The sequence below is a fragment of the Chiloscyllium punctatum genome, chromosome 18 (assembly GCF_047496795.1).
Source record: "Chiloscyllium punctatum isolate Juve2018m chromosome 18, sChiPun1.3, whole genome shotgun sequence".
NCBI classification, from domain to species: Eukaryota; Metazoa; Chordata; class Chondrichthyes; order Orectolobiformes; family Hemiscylliidae; genus Chiloscyllium; species Chiloscyllium punctatum.
Window position 1 is genome coordinate 79037368 of NC_092756.1, and position 19928 is coordinate 79057295.

Here is a 19928-nt window from a genome sequence, read left to right on the forward strand (position 1 = left end):
GTGCCCTGCTAGATAACAGCTTCTAACAGTTAATAACAACTTCCAACATTTTCCATATGACAGATGTTAAGCAAACAAGCATGTAGTTTCCTTCAATCTACCTTCTTCCTTATTTCAATAAAATAGTTATATTTGCTTCCTCCAAGCTACAGGGACGTTCCCTAATCCAAGGAATCTTGGGAAATTAAAACCAATGCATCAAATATCTCACTAGCTACTTATTTCAAGACCCCCAGAATGCAGTCTGTTAGGACCCTGGCACTTGTCAGCCTTCGGCTCCAACAACGTACTCGTCACCACTTCCCGAATGATTATAACTTTTGAGTGCTTCACTCCCTTCCATTGCCCGATTTTTAGCTGCTTTTGGAAGCTCACTTGTATCCTTTGTAGTGAAGATAGATGGAAAATACTCAATTCATCTGCCATTTCCTCGCTGTTCATTATCAATTCTCTGGACTCACTATCTTAAGGTTTAGAGATGTTTAAGAGGTGACTTTATTGAGGTGTTCAAACTCATGAACAATCTTGACAGGGTAAAGAAGGATATTCTGTTTCCATTACTTGGTCTGTCAGTTACAAGAGGATCACAATTTCAAGACTGTCAGCAAGAGAACTAGCAGTGAGAGGAGGAGAAACTTTTTAAATGAGTTGTTAAAATTTGGAAAGCATTGCCTGGGAGTGTAGTGGGGGCAGATTCCAGAGGTTTAAAAAGAGAGCTGAGTATAGATTTATGTGATAATTTCTGAAGGCTGAGATAGAGCTGGAGAATGAGACTAGCTGGGCAACTCTTTCAGGAACTGGTACAGATATGATGGCCGAATGGTCTCCTTCTGTACTATAAAATTCTATGATTCTATGAACCAACTGCTATGTATTTACAGCTTTCCCCAAATCAGAAGAGAAAACTGCACACATCACAAAATAGTCTAACCTTACATTTATGTTCAATTCTTCTTCTAATAAGACAGCTAATGGAATGCTGTTCTTTAATTACTTGCAGCATCTGCTCACTAACATTTTGTGAACATGCACAAGAAAAACTAGACTGCTCTGCACTTACAAATTCTACAGTTATTCACAGTTAAATGCTAATCTGCCTGCTATGCTTCTTCTAAAGTGAATCATTACATACTTTCCCAAGTTTATATTCCATCTGTCCACTCATGTGGGGGAGATGACTGTCTAGTGGATGGACTGCTAATAAAGAGATCCAGATAATGTTCTGGGGACCTGGGTTTGAATCCTGCCTCAGCAGATATGGAATATGAATTCAATGAAAATCTTGAATTAAGAGTCTAATGATGACCGTGAATCCATTGCCAGTTGTCAGAAAAAAAACCATTGGGATCACGTATGCCCTTTAGAAAAGGAAACTGCTGATCTTACCTGGTCTGGTCTAAATTAAACTCCATAACCATAGCAATGTGGTTGACTCAGCTAGGCACGAGCAATAAATGCTGGCCTAGCCAGTGATGTAAATGAGTGAAAAATCAACCTCTTTTTTTTCCCCCCTAATCTGCCTCCTTCTAATTCCACCTTCACAACAATCTTTTGTGTCATCAGCAAATTTAGCTACCATGCCTCTGATCCCCTAATCAAATGCTTTGATATCATCTTCATAAAGTCCTGACCACAGAACCCTTTAGGGCTTCACTCATGAGAACATGCCAACCTGAAAAATATGAATATGCAGAGTGTTTTTGGACAACTGATTGATCCATGCAAAGTTACCCATTTTGGCTGTCCTCTCTACTATAGCGATCTGATTCATTCAAAGCCAACACAAAATATTTCCTTATAACCCTTGACGCCAGATGTCCGTTCTCAGTCGGTTCAACTGGAGCATTTTTGGCGTATAGCTGTCTTAGCCAATCAAACCGTATGTAACCTCAATATCCAGCGTCAAAACTATTAATCATTTACCCTATATAGCAAAGAGAACCCAAAGGTTCAGTCAGCAATGGATGGTGTTGCCAACCATACAATAACCCGTTTACTGATGCTCAGCTTGGACTCTACCAGGCCTATCCAACTCCTTATTTTATTACAGCCTTGGACAGACATGGAAATAGCAGCTGAACTCAACAGGGGAAGGGAGAGTGACTACTCTTGAATCAAGATAACATGCGATCGAGTACAGCACTTAGGAAAATGGAGTATGACACCTATGAAAACTACAGTCAATGAGAATAAAAGAAAACTCCCCATCTGAATCAAAGGAACACATGGTGGCTTTTGGGAGATCAGTCATCTTAGCCACAGGAAATCACTACAGGAGTTCCTCAGGGTAGAATTTTTAAAAATCAACCTGTTCAGAGATGTTATCACATACTTTTGGAGCAGATGGGACTTAGACCAAGGACACCCATCTTGAAACTAGAGATGCTACCACCACACTATAAAGATCTTTGATTCTCAGGGTAGTATCCAAAATTTAACCATCATTAGCTGCTCTATCAGTGATCATCACTTCATTATAAGGGGGTATTAACTGATGGCTGCACAATGTTCAGTGCCATTCAAGACTCAGCTACCCAGGCTTGGGGTGATTACTGGCAAGTAACAGTCATTCCTGACGAAGAGCTTTTGCCTGGAATGTCGATTTTCCTGCTCCTTGGATGCTGTTTGACCTGCTGTGCTTTTCCAGCACCACTCTAATCTTGAATCTGATCTCCAGCATCTGCAGTCCTCACTTTCGCCTACTGGCAAGTAACCAGTCATGGTTCACAAAGTGCCAGATAAATACCAACTCCCGACCAGATAGAAACAAGCCTTTGCTCTTGATAATCATTGGCATTACCATTGCTGATAAATAACATCCTAGGGATAGGTGTTGATCAGAAACTGAACTGAACCAGCCATTTAAATGTGGTCTAAGAGCAGGTCAGACACTAGAAATTCTGCAGAGAGTAACTTTATCCCGGCTCCCCAAAGCACATTCATCACCTAGAAGGCAAAGTGAGGAGTATGATGGAATACTCTGCACTTGCCTGGATTTGTGCAGTTCCAGCAACACTCAAGTAGTTCAAAACTACCCGGGACAAAGTACCCTCCTGATTAGCACCGGATCATCTTCAATATTTGTTCCCTCCAGTAGTGAAGCATAATGGCACCAGTGTGTGACATCTATTAAATGCACAGCAACACCACACCAAGACTCCTTAGACAGCACTTCCTGAACCTGTAACCTCTACACTTAGAAGGACAAGGGCAGCAGGTGCATGACAACATCAAGTTCCCTTCCAAGTCACACACCATCTCAATTTGGAACTATATGCTGTTATTTCACTGCCACACAGTCAAAACCCAGAATTTTCTAACAGCATGGTGAGTGCACCTACACCACATGGAGTGTAGCAGTTCAAAAGGGAGCTTATCATCACTAGATGTTTGAGAAGGTGATATGTAATTAATACTGACCAAGCCAGCAATACTCACATTCAGTAAATGAACAAAAAAATTCTCCATCCCCACACAAACCTACTCTAGTCATGAACTCCTAATCATCTTCCTACGACCTGTCTCAACTTAATAGTCTCCAAATACATTTAGTCCAAAACCCCACTTGTGCTCCCAATTCAAATTCTTGTCAAATTCTCCATTACCATGCTAACATGAAACTGTTTTGCTCTTCAGGCACCACCTTTAATGATCAAAAATCCCCATTATTACCATCTTCAATCTCCTTGCCCTTGCTAACTTCCATCTCAGCTCGACTTACTTTCTTCTCATTGTCCAACACATGCATGTGCATTTTCTACATTCGTGATCATCAATGCCACATTCCCAGAAGCCCACTAGAGCTCTGGCCATGCCATGGCACATGGGAAGTTCTAACTGAAGTCACAAATGGCATCCTCACAACATGGTGCATTTCTTTCCCTGCAACCCTTGACAACGTCAACTGCAAGGCCAACATCATCGTTGGAAAATGTCACTGTATTCATTCTTTTGCCGTAACTCCAAACAGTCCCTCTCCACCACCTCAGGATGAACAAACTCGCTTACAACTCAAGCTCTATTTCACCACTCTCTTCCTCCCAGTGAGGTCCATGAGGACAAGACTAAGCTCAGTTATAATGAGTGCAGAGTCAAAGAGTACACTAGCATTATGGGAAGCTCAGACGTCTGCATCACACAAGTATCAGATGATTACAATCTCCATGACTGAAACAAATAAAGACCGCTTCCCCAACCACTGATACTTATGGCATCATCAAATCTCCCCTATCAATGTCCAGAAGTGTGACAAGTATAAAATTAAGACCAACCATAGTAATATGTTAATATTCATGAATGAATACTAAAAGGAGCTAGCAGAATAAGACAAATAAAAAGATTCCTTTTCAAAGAGGAAAAGTGATTTTACGAGACATCCTATATACCTATATATTTGTCAGTGGAATTATTAGGATAGTAATCTAGAGGTCACGGTTAATGCTCTGGTGACATGGGAGCAAATCCCACCATGACAAAACAAAAATCTTAAATTAAAAAGCTAGTCCGGTGGCAATTATGTAACTACTGTCACTTGTTGTAAAAACTTAACCGACTCTCTAATTCCCTTCAAGGAATTAAGTCCCCTATTCCCCTAAACAGGCTGGCATACATGCAACTCCAAACCTACAACAATGTGTTGACCTAACTCCATTAGAGAAGGTCAATAAATGCTGGCTTTGCCAGCAATGCCAATACTCCATGAACAAATAAATCAAGACTGTTATAGAACTAATCTACTCTCTTCAATACCCATCTCTTTGAGCTTTTACACTATTCTCTGACATCCTTTCTTCAGATCTGCATCCATTTGTTCCCTCATGCTTCTGTTAAGGACACTATATGAATGCAAGCTGTTGTTGTACACATATTCAAGATGTAACTTACATGTATTTTTGTAACTTCTGACTTTCAAGTTTCTGCAAAAATGAAAACAGCATTTCTCACCTAGCCTTCATTCCTGGCTTAACTTCCACCGTTTTATCTGAACTGTGCACCACCCGAACTGTGCACTCGCCAGCCTCCGGATGATTCTGTCTGCGGAGGAAGTCATTAATACGGGTTTCTAGGTAAACACCTAGTTTAGTGGTTGGTAACCCTAGGAAGAAAAAATTTGAATGAAAATGTCAACTACTGCATTCCTGTTGTATTTTACTCCTACTTTTTTTTTAAATCAAGAAAGAAAAGGGTTTCAGTTATATTTATTCTCCTTCTATTTCACAGCTAACAGGGCACAATTATAAATTGCTGCTGGGGTGCAGTAAGACTGGTTACAATGTACTGCATCATTTTGTTAGTCCATGTCTGCTTTGATTTTAGTCAGCATGATTGACTGCAAAGGGAACACATGAGGAAGATGGTTTCAAGAACTTTTGAAGCACCATGAACCAGCATGCAGTTCCCAGCAGCTTAGGAAGGATACTAATTTTAAAAGGCTACTTATGACTTGATCAATTCTTCAGTTGGCAAAATTGGTTTGCTGATAAAACACAGATCAATAAGATTCAAATCCAATTGTTAACACATGTAGTTTGCTTATCTTAGCTAAAGCAGCCACAAGGACAAGATTGACCTTAACAACTAAGTTTTAGATAAGAATGTGTGTGTCAGATAGGTTAATAAAACCTCTCTCAGGACATCCGATTGTTTTCCAGTGATCACCTCCTGAGTGAAAGATCAGGTGGGGAGGATCAAGCACTGTTGTTCAACAGACTCCCAATATCAGCTGTGGAAGGCTTAGACATCAATACTCATGATTAACCAGACAGACAATCCATTATGCACATTATCGCACCTTTTGTACAAAACAGATTTAAAGTATTTGGTACTTCTAAAAATCAAATGGTGGAGAAGGCCCAATGGAACTGAATGGTCTATTCTTGCTCCTTTCTTTTCAATGCTTCAGAAATTTTTCTTGAAAGGTTTCTTGAAAATTGCCTCCTTTTACAATACTCATTTATATTGAATACTGAGAGAACTTACTTTTTGCACAGAATTTATTTTCTTTTCTCGTTTTCCCAGTTTTCTTTAAGCAGGGATCACAAACAAAACTGAAAGAGGCAAAAAGAAAACTGAGCTTTTTTAAAATATAAATTGACAACCTAGTTTGATGCACATATTTGACTATACTCTCCAACAATACATGCATTCCTACAACGGGACATACCACTGAAATCATGCACAATGTCAGTGCATTTTGGACAGGATCTCTGTAATGTAAACAATTTTTTTTTGCAATCAGTTATGAACCAAACCCAGTGGTGCAAGGCAACTAACTGACCATTTGCAAGTATCTCTACAACTCTGCACTCTTGCAAAACGTCAGCATGGAAATGCGGTCAAAAGTCTTTGCAAGATTTTCTGACTAATGATATAGTGAATTTTGCCCCAGATGATTTTATACAAGAAATCCATAAAAGTTCAGATTCCAAAGCTTCTGGCATTGGTCTACTGCAGCTCAAAACTAGAAATATCAAAATCCAAAGAAGGCTACCTTTAGATATTCCCAGCTTTACATGTCCTCAAAAAAACCTTTTCCACTCTGTTTCTTAGAAGTGCAAATCAAAACACTTTGACTTAATGTCTCCTTTTAGCAATGTGTAAAATATCAATCTCAGCGGTTGTACCAGACCTGTAGGCTCTACAGAACTTTGCAACCTCAATCCAGTTCTATGAACAAATGGGCATCAATGTTCAGAGTAGAGTTTTGATCTAGATGGAGCAGCAAATTGAGTCAAAATATCCATGCTGACAAACATACATGGACAAAAAAGGATGGATGGATTTCAGGAACAAAAAAAAAATTTCTTCCCCTTAATTTTTAGAGAAAAAAAGTCCTCTAAGCTTGGCTATAATTTCTTTCGTGACCAAGTAGTCAGTCATCAAGACAGCATTCAAGGTATTATACCATAGAAGGCATTCTATCTCTGTTTGAAAGAATTATCACCAGATGCCCCAGCAGGAGTCACTGAACAATACGAACAGGAATACTTTTGGAATTTCCCCTTCCTAACTAAAGTAATTGAAGCACGTATGCTGCTGACATGGTCGAGTAAAGGAGATCAACATAGACAAAAGACTAAACCAGTGAATCCCTTGGGTACACAGGTCACCCATATCTTGCTATAACCCTAACTCAATGAAGGACTCTTTACTTTTGATTTCAATGGCAATGATCGTTGTATTTGCAGAATAACTTAACCTCAACTCTTTTATGATGAATGCAAAGATAATTCTGCACATTTGTATTAAACTTACAACTTTTATTTGCAATGCAACTCACCCTGAGGGCCAAATAAGTTCGTGGTGAAGGACACAGATTTGATGCATTTTCCGACCACATTCAGTACATTCAACAAATCTACAAAGAGAAGCAGCGATTATCAACAAGTGAAGAGTGCTACAGTACATGCCTCCAACATGTTGATCAAACTTTGCAAATTACAGTTTCCCCTTCAGACTTATTCCTTCCGGGCCAATGCTCTGCAACTACAAAGCTTGAAAAACAAAAAAGGAAGTTTTTTCTAATTAAGTACTTCAACTCATTGTTGAGCCTGGATTGACATGAAGCCACCCCAATCTGCTATGAAAGGTGTGCTCACATTTTGGGACAATCCACAACATTCTAAAACAAACTAACAACATTCCAAATTAAATATCTCTCAATATTCTTTATACTAAAAAAAGGTTCAATATATCTCCCAATGTAAACTGATCCTTTAAAAAATTAAAAGGGGCTGGATCTATACTTTTGCAAAAATTAATCAGTTCTTCTTTGGACCTTATTCTATAACAACAAGTTTTGCTGAACCCTATCTGTTGGTTTTTGAGATTTCTTCTTTACAGACAAACTAGGTTGAAAACAATATGACATGGTGAAGGTTCTGCAACTCCTATGACCCACATTAATAAAAATGAATTAATAAGTTTCCAACACTCAGCACTTTTAGGATAATATGTTTCCTGCAGGGAACAAAATCCATCAATCTGGTTTTGACTTGTCATGCTTCCTGGTTGGATCAGCTAATTAGTGGTATTTCACGTTTACCCGTTTTTGCAAAAATAAATGGAGGTGGGAGCATCATAAGGAGTGCAGAGGCAGGATGGCTCAAGACCATCTTTAAGGTAATAAAAGTGATAGGACAATATTACCTACAACCCCATTAAGAACCAATAACTGAACCTAAAAACACTTACATTTCAGGGTCCAGTGTATCATTCTTCTTCTTTGAGAACTGTTCCTTAGAAATAGTCCTAACAGAAACGAAAACACATTATAGTAGGCAGCAAGAGACAGCGATCAAATGTACAGCCAGAATACATGTATCACAGTACAAAAAACTGCACTGGTGGAGAACTTAAAATTGATATCTTCTAGCAATATCTATAACATCCTCACACATTTTGCAAATAAACAACTGACCAAATTTTGTTACACAAAAGTCAAGGAGTTTTGACATTGTGGTGCCATTTCCTGCCTTCAAATCCAAGGATCTTGGCATCTGGTAACTGTTGTTAGATATAGAATTTATTCTATCCATAATGAAAACTTACAATACCTACATTCTTTAGCAATTTAAAATTTAGGCAGTCATCAATTTTAAATCCCTTAAAGAAAAAGCCAGAGAGTACACTTACGTTTGAGGTTGCGTTGGGTCATCACCTAGAGAGACAGTTTCTCCCTGGATCTCATTGAAACATTTCTCACAGAAGTGATACCTGTTTAAAAGATAAACATGTTTTGAAAAACTTTACATGTATAACCAAGTGAACACAAGTAAAATAAATTGGTGACCAGTTAAAGGATCATGTTAAAAGCACTAATAATGAATGAGAATATTTGAGAGAAGAAAAGGTAGAAAGTAAGGGAGCGCACACAACCAATTTTATGAAAATTAGTTTTTCAAAATTTAGCAAAGGATTAAGACAGACCTGTATTTTTAAACTTTTCGGTTGATTATTCAGTGTAGAAATGATTACCATTTGCATTGAGAGTATAAAACCACCACATTATTAATTAGAAGATATAATCCATGTAAGTTTGATTAGGAAAACACCAACCGACATGGTCCTGTCGCAGTCCAAACGTAGGAGACACACAAATTCTGCTCAATAAACAAGTGGCACGATGCTGTTCTATCAGAATATTTTGAAAATTCCTCAGGTTACCCATTTAGTTTTTACTGCTACTGAATCGAATTGCCTCATTTTTGTACAACTTCCCTGATCACATTTAGACAATAAATTAGCCTCTGTTGGAATCATAATAGCAAATTAAGTAACTCAAGAGGTCTATTTCTTCCCACCCTGAAGACTAACAATCTATATAAGGTCATTAAAGAACTTATAGCAACTTCACCCAACAGTACAAGTTACAGAAGAATATAATGGCTATTTTATGGAAACAGATCACTTGGCCCAACCAGTCCCAGTCCATTATTTATACCGAGCTCAAGTCTCCAACTGCCTTTTCCTCATGTAAACCCACATTAAAAACTATCTACTCCCTTCAAGTTTGTCTAGTTTTCTCTTGAAACGCTATACTATTCAGTTCAACTACTCAGTGTTCTGATTCTGGAGTAAAGAATTTTCTTGAATTCGCTATTGGTTATATTGGTGACTATCTTATATGGGCAGCTTCAAGTTAGGCTCTTCCCCACAAGCAGCAACTTTAGTGTCTGTACCCACTATCAATATTTTTCATAACTCAAGGATTTACAGTATCCTGAACAGGATTGTGATAATTTGATGGATAGCGTAGATTTTAATAAATAGACAAGACTTTTTATTAACCTTTTAACTAGGCAGTTAGTAAAGTTTGATAGAAATCAAAGCAAATTCGACTGATTTATTTTAAAAATAGTGTTTTGTTGGCTGATCTAGAAGCCATCTCACCGGTTTTGATAACTGTAATAGGTAGCATCCCGAGGGATCGTACACAACTGTTTTCCATAGCAACAGAGGGTCTGCGGTGAAAATTCCAGCTACAAAGAACAAAAGAAAATTATTACAACTTGAGCAACGCTTTGAAACAGCTGAGAAAAAGGTGGTTACTTTCTGCTGCTCAAATGCCACTGAACGTCAGAACCCATAATTATAGCTTCCACATTGTGCTTTAAAAAAGCAGTATCAGCCAAATACAAATGGAGCTCCATGTCACAGACCTACGGCAGTAGCAGGATTTATATCATGCCTTTAACATAGATAAAGGCTCACTGAACTCAGATGTGATAAATGGAGGACTAAAAGACAAATCAGTTGGGGCATTGAGGGTACAATCAAAACAATTTAGAACAGGGTTTACTTCTGACAGTGAATATTAAAAGAAGCAAAGCTGAAATAGATTTGGGAGATATGGACTGAAAGTGATACAAGAAAATGGCCAGAGATTATGGGAGTAGGAAGAAGGCAGAATGGAAATGGTAAAGGGCTATAATTACAGGTTTTAAACATTGAACATGGGGTGACATGGTGGCTTAGTGATTAGCACTGTTACCTCAGGACACCAGGGACACAGGTTCAATTCCAACCTTGGGTGACTTGTAGAATTTGTATGTTCTCCAGTGTGTTCCCAGTGTCTGGGAGGTTTTTGCTGGGTGCTCTAGTTTCCTCCCAGCCCAAAGATGTGCAGATAGATGGACTGGCCATGCTAAAAATTGCCCTGGGATGTACAGGTTAGGCTGATTTATTATCATAAACGCAGGTTATGGGGACAGGATAAGGGGCTAGGGTTTGGGTGGTATGCTGTTCGAAGGGTAGTGCAGACTCAGGCTGAATGGCCTACTTCAGTATTGTTGGGATTCTATGTTACACAGGAAGGCACCGAGAGAATTCAATTGTTTAGCTCTCTTACAATCCCTCTGGTGTCTACTTAATTCATTAGTACAAGCACTACAGTCAAGCATTTTACATTTTAACCATCAACTTAAAGCAACTACTTGTGTACTTCAACAAGAATATTGTTGGCTGAAACCATAAGACCATAGGAACAGAAATTAGGCCATTCAGCCTATCGAATTTGCTCTGACATTCGATAATGGCCGACAGGATTGTCAACCTCATTTTCCAGTTTTCTCCCTGTAACCGTTGACCTCTTTCGCAATCAAGAACTTACCCATCTCTATTATAGTCAATGACATGGCCTGCACACCGTTCTGTGGCAATGAGTTCCACAGATTCGCCACTGACTGCTAAGGAAGTTTCTCCTTATTTCTGTTCTCTACTCTAAGGCTGTGCCCACAAGGTCCTTGTCTCTCCTGCTAATGGAAGCTTCTACCCAAAGTTCACTCTGTCTCGGTCGTTCAGTATTCTCTAAGTTTCAATCAGATCCTCCCTCATCCTTCTAAACTCATAGTCCCAGAGTCCTCAAATATTTCTCGTACGTTAAGCCTTTCATTCCTGGGATCATTCTTGTGAACCTCCGTTGGACCCACTCCAGGGCGATTACATCCGTCAGGAGATATGGGGCCCAAAATTGCTCACAGTACTCCAAATGTGGACTGATCAGTGCCTTATAAAGCCTCATAATACACCCCTTTTTGATCTCTAGTCCTCTCGAGATGAATGACAACATGGAATTTGCCATCCTAACTACCAACTCAACCTGCAAACTTACTTAAGACAATCAACGGTCAGTGAACAGAATATGATGATTTTAAGATTGCCTTGGAGGACAGAGATCAAAATATCAATGAAGGCAATTGTGACATTAGTTCAGGAGGAAAACAAAATGCATCATCACAACAGCAATGGCATAAGACTTGCACTTTAATGTTTCAGCCTTAATTGTGAAATAACAATGTGCCTTGGTTGTGGACATTTTGTTACAAATGCTGCTTTTAACACGATATGGGTGCCTAGGAAAGTTAGTATATATCATCCATCCCCACTTACTGCATCTTTGAACTGTTGAAGTTCACATGGAAAAGGTACTGTCACAGTGCTCTTAGCTTGGAGTACCAGCAGTTTGAGCCAACAATGAGGAATGGTGATGTATGCCAAGTCAGAATAGTGTTAAACTTGAAGGATCTGCAGGTGATAATGTTCCCATAAATTTGCTACCCTCATCTTTCTGGATGGTCAAAGTCATGGTTCTGGGAGGTGCATCCCAGGATGAGCTGCTGCAATGCAGCTTCTAGATAGTAGAGGTGATTAGTGTTTACAGTGAAACAGGCACCTTTCAAGAAGGTAATTTTGTCATGAATGATGTGGAGCTGTTTTAGTATCATCAGAAGTACAGTCACTTATCTTAACTCCTGACTCAGACTACATAGATGATGAAAAGTACAGAGTGTCAATTGATAACTCAATTCCCAAAACCACAGAATCATAGAAAATAGCCTGCTTTGCCATTCATTATCCAACTCAATAGCCGTTCTCACCTTTGCCCCAGACCCTTTGAACCTTTTAGCCCCAGATGAAATACCCATAAATTGGTTTGGCCTCAACTGCTTTTGCTGTAGCAATTTCCACATGGCCACCCCATTCTGGATTAAGAAATTTGTTCTCATTTCAATCCTAAAAGGTTTACCCCGATACTTAAACTATGACCCTTCGTTCCAATTGTCCCATCACTGGGAACCAAGACTCATCCTGACTGCATCTACCCGGTTTAGTCATGTTAGAATTTTGTTGGTTTCTAGGAGAACCCCTTCATTCTTCTAAACGCCAACAAATATTATCAGAACAGATTTAACCTTTCCTCGTACCCAAGTCCTGTCATTCCCAGGAATCAGTCTGGTAAACCTTCAATAGCAAGAACATCCTTCCTCAGATACAGACCAAAACTGTAAACAACATTTGAGGTGTGTTCTCACCAAGGCCCTGGAAAACTGCAGCAAGACATGACTGCTCTTGTATCGTAAGCCTCTCACTCTGAAGGACAATATACCATTTGCCTTTTTGATTGCCTGCTGCACCTGCATGCTCATCTTGGATGACTGGTGTACGAGGACACCTCCCAGGTCTGTGCATATTCCCCTCTTTCAATTTACCGTCAGATAATAATCTAACATCTGTTTTTGATTCCAAAGTGGATAACCTCACATTTATGCACATTTTACTGCATGTGCCATGCACTTCCCCACTCACTTAGCTTGCCGAAATCACACTTGCATTTCTGCATCCTCCTTCCAGCTAACCCTTCCACCCAAACTGTCACTTCTGCAAATTTAGATATTACATTTAGCTCCCTCACCTGAATCATGAAAATATTTTGAATAGTTAGGGCCCTAGCAACGAGCCTGCAACATCCCACTAGTCACTTGCTTACCAATCCAGAAAATGATCATCTTTATTCCTACACTTGGCTTCCTGTCTGCTATAGAGATTTATTTCCATACATGACCCCCAACCCACGTGCTTTAATTTTACACACTGATCTCTTATGTGGGACTTCGTCAAAAGCCTTCTGAATGCCCAAATAAACCACATCCACTGGCTTCCCCATAACAGCCGAGTCCCCAAAGAATTCTATTGTCTTCCAAATGCTCTGCTATTAAGTCTTTTATAATGAATTCTATCATTCTCCTCAATGACATCTGACTGACTGGTCTATAATTTCCAGTTATCTCCCTGCCTCCCTTTTTAAATAGAGCAGTTATATTAGCTACCCACCAACCTGTAGGAACTGCTGCAAAGTCTAAGATGAGTAATATCATATCTCTTACTTCTATGCTACTTCCTTTAGTAGTCTGGGATTTAGATGATCAGGCCCTAGGGATTCATCTGTCTCCAATCCCATATTTTACACAATATCATTTTCCTACTGATTTCCTCAATCCTTCCCTCTCACAAAACCCTGTATTTCTCAACATTTCTGCGTATGTTATTTGGATCCTCCTGTGTAATCACAGAACCAAAAAGTGTGCATTTAGTTGGGAAGCTATTTCTTTGTTTCTCATTGCAAATGCCCCAGTTTCTGACTATATAGGATCTACATTTGCCTTCAATCTTTTTTATTTCAGATAACAACAGAAACTTTTACATACAGTTTGATGTTCCCACAAGCTTACTCATATTCTATTTTCCCTTTCTTAATTGACAGTCCTTTCCTCCTTTGTTGAATTCTAAACTGCTCCCACTTCTCAGGTCTGTTGTATTTTTCCAGCCAATTTGTACACCTCTTCCTTGGATATAATACTAACTAAAGTTTCCCCTGTAAGCCATGAATCGGCCATCTTTCTTGTTCTACTTTTGCGGCAGACAGAAATGAATAATTGGTGCAGCTGACTCATGCGCTTTTGAATATTTACACTCATTTTCATCAGCATCCCTTGAACCTATCATAGCCACCTCGCACCTCATTTTCTCCATTCAGATTCAGGACCCTAGCTTCAGAACCAAATATCTCACTCTACATCGATGAGGAATTCTATCATATGGTTGCTCATTCTTAAAAGACCTGATATAACTAGAAGGTCAATTATTCATCTCTCATTACATTATACCCAGACTGGGATGGCCTGTTCTCTCGTTGGTATTTCACATACAACTCCAGGAATTCCTCCTCGATGATATTCTTACTAATTTTGTTTGTCCAAACTTTATGCAAATTAAATTCACCCATAATTACAGATGTGTCCTTGTTGCATGCATTTCTAATTTCCTGTTTAATGATATTCCTGACACCATGCCTGCAATTTGGGATCCATACACAACCCCTATTCATGTTTTTTAGCCTCTTGGTGCTTTTTAGCTCTAACATTCAGATCCCACAATGTCAGAACTAATATCCTTTCTCACCATTGCATTAATTTCTTCCTTAACCAGCAATACTACTTCCTTTCTCGTCTGTTCTTTCTAAATATTGAATACCCCTGGATGTTCTCATCCCTGGTCACCCTGCAGCCATGTCTCCATAATCCAGGCAATATCATACTTGCTTTCATCCATTTTCCAAGATTAATTCATTCATTTTTTGTGATGTTCCACACATTAAAAGCACAAAGCCTAAGGGTTGTCTTTTTAGTATTACTTGTTCCATTCCCAATATTTTTCACTGTGGCTCTGTTTAATCATGGCCCTTGATTTCTCTGTCCATCTCTCTCCACCTCACATCATCTCTTCAGCCAGGTGATCTAATTTATCCGGCTATTTTGAGTACACTGAATGGTACATGGTACTGGTAGTAATCCTTAGATCATTACCTTTGAAGTCACAATTTTTAAACTTCCTTCCTATCACCTTATATTCTGCTTTTAGGATCTCATCCCTTTTTTCTTTCAACCCATGCTGTTTGTACCTTTTTTCTTTTAACTCATGCTGTTTGTACCAAAGTGCACCATGACAACTGGTTGTTCATCCTCCTCCTCTAGAATGTCTCAGAGCAGTCACAGTACATTCTTGACCCTAACACATGGGATATGCATCTATTCCCCTTACAACTGAATATCCTATAAATACTGCAAGCCCACGTGTTTTAACTTCTCCCCTATACAGCAGAGCCAATCACGGTACAATGAACTTGGCTATTGCTGCTTTCAACTGACAGGCCATTCCCCCCCAACATTACCCAAAGTGGTACATCTGTTTTTTTAGGGTAATAGCCACAGGAGACTCCTTGCTTGCTGCCTAATCCTCTTGCTGTGCCTGGTAAGACCCATTCCCTTGCTGCCTTGTGGAGTCTTAGCCTGCAGAGTGAAACCAAAGAGTCATTGCTCATTCAGAAAACGTTATAAATGTTTGAAATGATCGATCTAAATGCACGGAACCTACAAATGGGATACTACAAAAAAAAAAGGGAAGAAAGTTGATTTGGGATAATACTGGGACTTGGATGAGAAAATTGACAGAACAGGTTGCACCAACCTGTAATGTTAAAAGATTAAATTGGACTATTTCCCTGGACACTAAAGTAATATTAAAGTTAAACTGCATTGCCTTCCTCCAGAAACTGAACATTCTGGAAATGGGTGGGGACGACATTCATGCAGAAATGTGGATAACTCCCACTTCATTTGGATAGTCATTTGCTACTACTCTCCTGCTATTATCAAATTAAACTAACATTCAGTCCCTTCCATTCAAAAATGCTTTCATAGCCATCCCCAGCACCTACGTTGTCTTGGGGAATAATTGAGTCAGGAAACCATTTGCATAACGATTTAAATTATCTCTGAGGATGACCTCATCCTACCACTGTACCTGGAGTAACGTGGTTATGGGTGGGTGGGTGGGGCCAGAGTACCTGTAAGCTTTACCAACTGACCTGTATAAAGGGGATTTTTCTTTTGTTGAGGACCTCTTTTGACTCAATTTCGCACACCTGCGAAGAGGGTCAAAAGGGGGTCTACCTAGCTTGTACAGGCTTTAAATAAACTTTAACTGTTTGCAGAAGTTGGTGTGTGCCAATTGCATCTCGTGTGTGAAACCTCGGGAAAAGGACCAAACAAAGTTGGCTGACCTCATGTACAAAGGTGAGAGACTCTACAACTGGTCTCTGTGCTCAGAGTTAAGGATGGAAAAATTTGGCCTTAGAAAAATCTACCGATTTCTACTCGACAACCTCTGTCCAGTGCAACAGTGCATGTCTCCTTCAGTTTCTATTCTACCACACTCTCCCACCACCGATATTTGAATCCCCTACTGACATTTTTTTTACTTCAAAACTAAAAACATTTATTTAATTGAAAAGCAATGGCTCATCCTTGAAGCTCTCTCAGAAGAGGGAAAGAAAATGTGAATTGAAAGAAGGAAAATACTTAGAGGGAAAATTGTCAGGGACCAACCTTTCTACCACAGCAATATCCCAGATTTTGCATGACAGGGTCAATCTCCAGCTCAAAGACCTCTGCCAGCTTTGTACAGTACTTATACACACGTGACGTCTTGCGGTTGTACAGCCAGGCATTGTTGAACATCAACCAAATGTCATCAACATATTGCCATGGCTCCTGATACTGGCCAGTATCCAGCTTACGCTTGATTGTAGACAAGTCCATCGGTGTTTTTACAATGTCAAAATAGTCCTTCAAGAGAAATAAAAAACAAAGCTTCAGTTTTCGAGCAAGCCACGTAAAGTGCTCCAATGGGTTGGGAGGGCACAATATTCTTGCTCACAATGTGTTTCTAAAAGCTCTATAACAGGTCATAGCACTCCCAGTAGAAGGGCCCAAAAGGAATCAGTCTACATCCATTTGGATAAAAATGCAAAAACTGGATTGTCTGATATAGAAACAGAAATGAGTGAATACGCACAACAGGAAATGTCCATTGGTAAAGAGAAAGACCCGTAGTAACACTGGGGTTCCATGCTCTTTACCATAACCAAAGATTGAAATGTAACACTGTGCCTTGTACAAAACAAACAGAAAGCTGCAGAAAATCAGGCAGTCTGGCAACAACTGTGGAGAAAAACAGTTCAAGTTCAAATCCAGTATGACTTGAAGAGTCAAAGCAAACTTGAAACTTTACGTCTATTTCTCTCCACACAAACAGCCAAATCACCTGAATTTCCCCAGCATTGTGTTTATTACAGATTTCCAACATCTGCAGGATTTTGCTTTTGTTTTAGGTAGCTTGCATGTTACCATTACAGGTGTTGAATAACCTGCTGTGCACGTCAGTGTTTTCAACTTTTGTCTTATCCTATACAGGTGCACAGCAAAGTTGGATATTGTGCATTAGGAGGAACTTTCAGTTTACTGAAATATCAACCTTCTAGCACACTTTTCTAAAACATGCTATTTTCAATTGAAGCAAAAGGAAGATGCAATATTTTCCTCTTCAAAACACAAAAGGGCTCTAGAATGACAGGCAGCAAAAATTAGTTGGTCTTATTCAGTCATCATAAACCACTACGAACTGGCTGGTCCAAACATTTTGCATTGGCCAGGAGAAAGGCAGATAAACTGGTAAAATGTTTATAAGAAAAGCAACCTAGCTTTGGTAACACCAAAAAAAAATAGAGTGTGTGTTTGCTTTTCCCTTTGTGATATCATGGAAAAAATCATGTAACAAAAATCTCTTTAAAAAAGTCATGATTTTGCAAATGCATGTGATGTGGAAAAAGCTGGCTAAGCCAGCATTTATTGACCACCCCTTATTGCCTAGAGGACAGTTAAGAGCCAACTATATTAATATAGGTCTAGAATCACATACAGGCTAGACTGGATAAGGATGGCAGATTTCCTTGCCTAAAGAACACAAATGAACCAGATTAACCAGATGAATTTTCTTTTTTTTGAAGCAACAACAGGAGTTACATGGTCATCATTAGGTTAGCTTTTATTTCTAGATTTTTAATGAATTCAAATTACACCACCTGCCATGATGGGATTCAAACCCATGCCCTCAGCACATTAGCCTGTGGCTCTGAATTACTAGATGTAACATCGTTATGTGATGGTCTTCACTTTCATGTGCACAAGAGCCCTGATCTCAGCTATTATAGTTCTGCTGAAAGGTACAAAAAAATTATAATCACAATCCTTTCAGGTGTAATTGAAAAATAATATGCATACCATTCAAACATCCTCACATCACACTTACAGGAATACCCAGTTGCTGAGGATCCACAGGTTGCCGGAAAGGAAGTGATTCAGGGTCCTGACGATAAAGTGCTTCCAGTGTCGGCATTAGTGCCTGCCTCAACTCTTCTGGCTTGAAAACTAAACAGTGAAAAAAAAAAGTCATTCCACTACAAGGACATCTAGTAACTAAAAGGTGACTATTGTAACAAAAGTTTGAAGGATGCTAGTATTTCAATGCTTCAATTTACTCTCCCTACTTTTGTAAGGATCTCATTAAACTTATTATTTAAAATTCAGTTATTTATATCAAAACAATTTCAGTTCAGCTCAGTTCACAGACTAACAGAAAAAGTACCCAGGTGATTTGATGCGGTTCTAAGAAGTGAGATGAAATACGGAAATGATCTTAGTTTTCTTCCCCTAATTTTTGATGCCTGTCAAGTGATACTTAGAACACCTGATTTTAACTTTGTAATTGAAAAGATTTTAAATGTGTTTAAAAATCTATGCTTAGTCTCTGCTTGATGCCTCCCTGCCAATAAAATTCTCAAAACAGGTTAATCAGTGGCACAAAAATCAAATCATCATTTCACATGGTGTCACAACCAACAAGCAATACAGAAATATATATTATATCAGGAGATCAAAACTGTGCATGGCACTCAACATATGGTCTTACTAGTACTACATATATCTAGAACATGATACACTGCTTTTTTTTGATTAAACTCTCTGACAATTAGTAACCTTCTCTTCACTTTCCTAATCACTTGCTGTTCCTGCATAGTAACCCCTAATTCAAACACAATTAGATCCCTCTGCACCTTAGATTTGCAATCTTTCATTTCTTTATTTCTCCTGCCAAAAATGGACAATTTCACATTTCCACATTATACAGTATTTTGAATATTCAAATGGAGTATGTCTCTTGTCATAGCCTTCTTATGCCCTCTTGACAAGTTATTTTCATAACTATCTCTGTGCAATCAGCAAACCTGGCAAGCCCATATCTGTGGTCCCTGCATCCAAGCCATTTATATAAGAATTGTAAACAGCTGACAGCCCAGCACAGATCCCTGAGCCAACCTGATACAGACCCATTTTTATGCCTACTGCCTGTTTCATGTTAGCCAGCCAAGTTTCTATCCATGCTAGTTTGCTATCCCCATGCACTCTACCTGCATTTTTTGTAATTACCTTTGTCATCTCACTTCATCAAATGCCTTCTGGAAATCTACATACAGTACATCCACCTTTTATCCTTAGCATTTAGCTACATCCTCAAAAATCTCTGATAGACTAGTCCAACATGACTTCCCATTCGCAAAAATGTCCCTGATTACCCTGAAATGATCTAAGTGCACTGCGATAATTTCCAATAATAGTTCATAAAATTTTTCTATGACAGGTGGACTCTAATTTTCTTTTCTTTCCTCCCTTTGAATAAAGGGATTAACTTTG

General features: G+C 39.0%; 1 protein-coding gene across 1 annotated transcript in view; it reads right to left on the reverse strand.

Moving 5' to 3' along the window:
• Nucleotides 1–19928, reverse strand: part of LOC140489222 (histone acetyltransferase p300-like) — a 118939-nt gene that overhangs the window by 15225 nt on the left and 83786 nt on the right. The window contains exons 17-24 of the mRNA XM_072588524.1: nucleotides 18487–18605; nucleotides 16725–16964; nucleotides 9892–9980; nucleotides 8635–8715; nucleotides 8194–8250; nucleotides 7280–7357; nucleotides 5980–6047; nucleotides 4945–5095 (exon numbers count right to left, since the gene is read on the reverse strand). Of these exons, the coding sequence (XP_072444625.1) occupies nucleotides 4945–5095; nucleotides 5980–6047; nucleotides 7280–7357; nucleotides 8194–8250; nucleotides 8635–8715; nucleotides 9892–9980; nucleotides 16725–16964; nucleotides 18487–18605 (883 nt within the window). The remainder of the gene's footprint in view (nucleotides 1–4944; nucleotides 5096–5979; nucleotides 6048–7279; nucleotides 7358–8193; nucleotides 8251–8634; nucleotides 8716–9891; nucleotides 9981–16724; nucleotides 16965–18486; nucleotides 18606–19928) is intronic.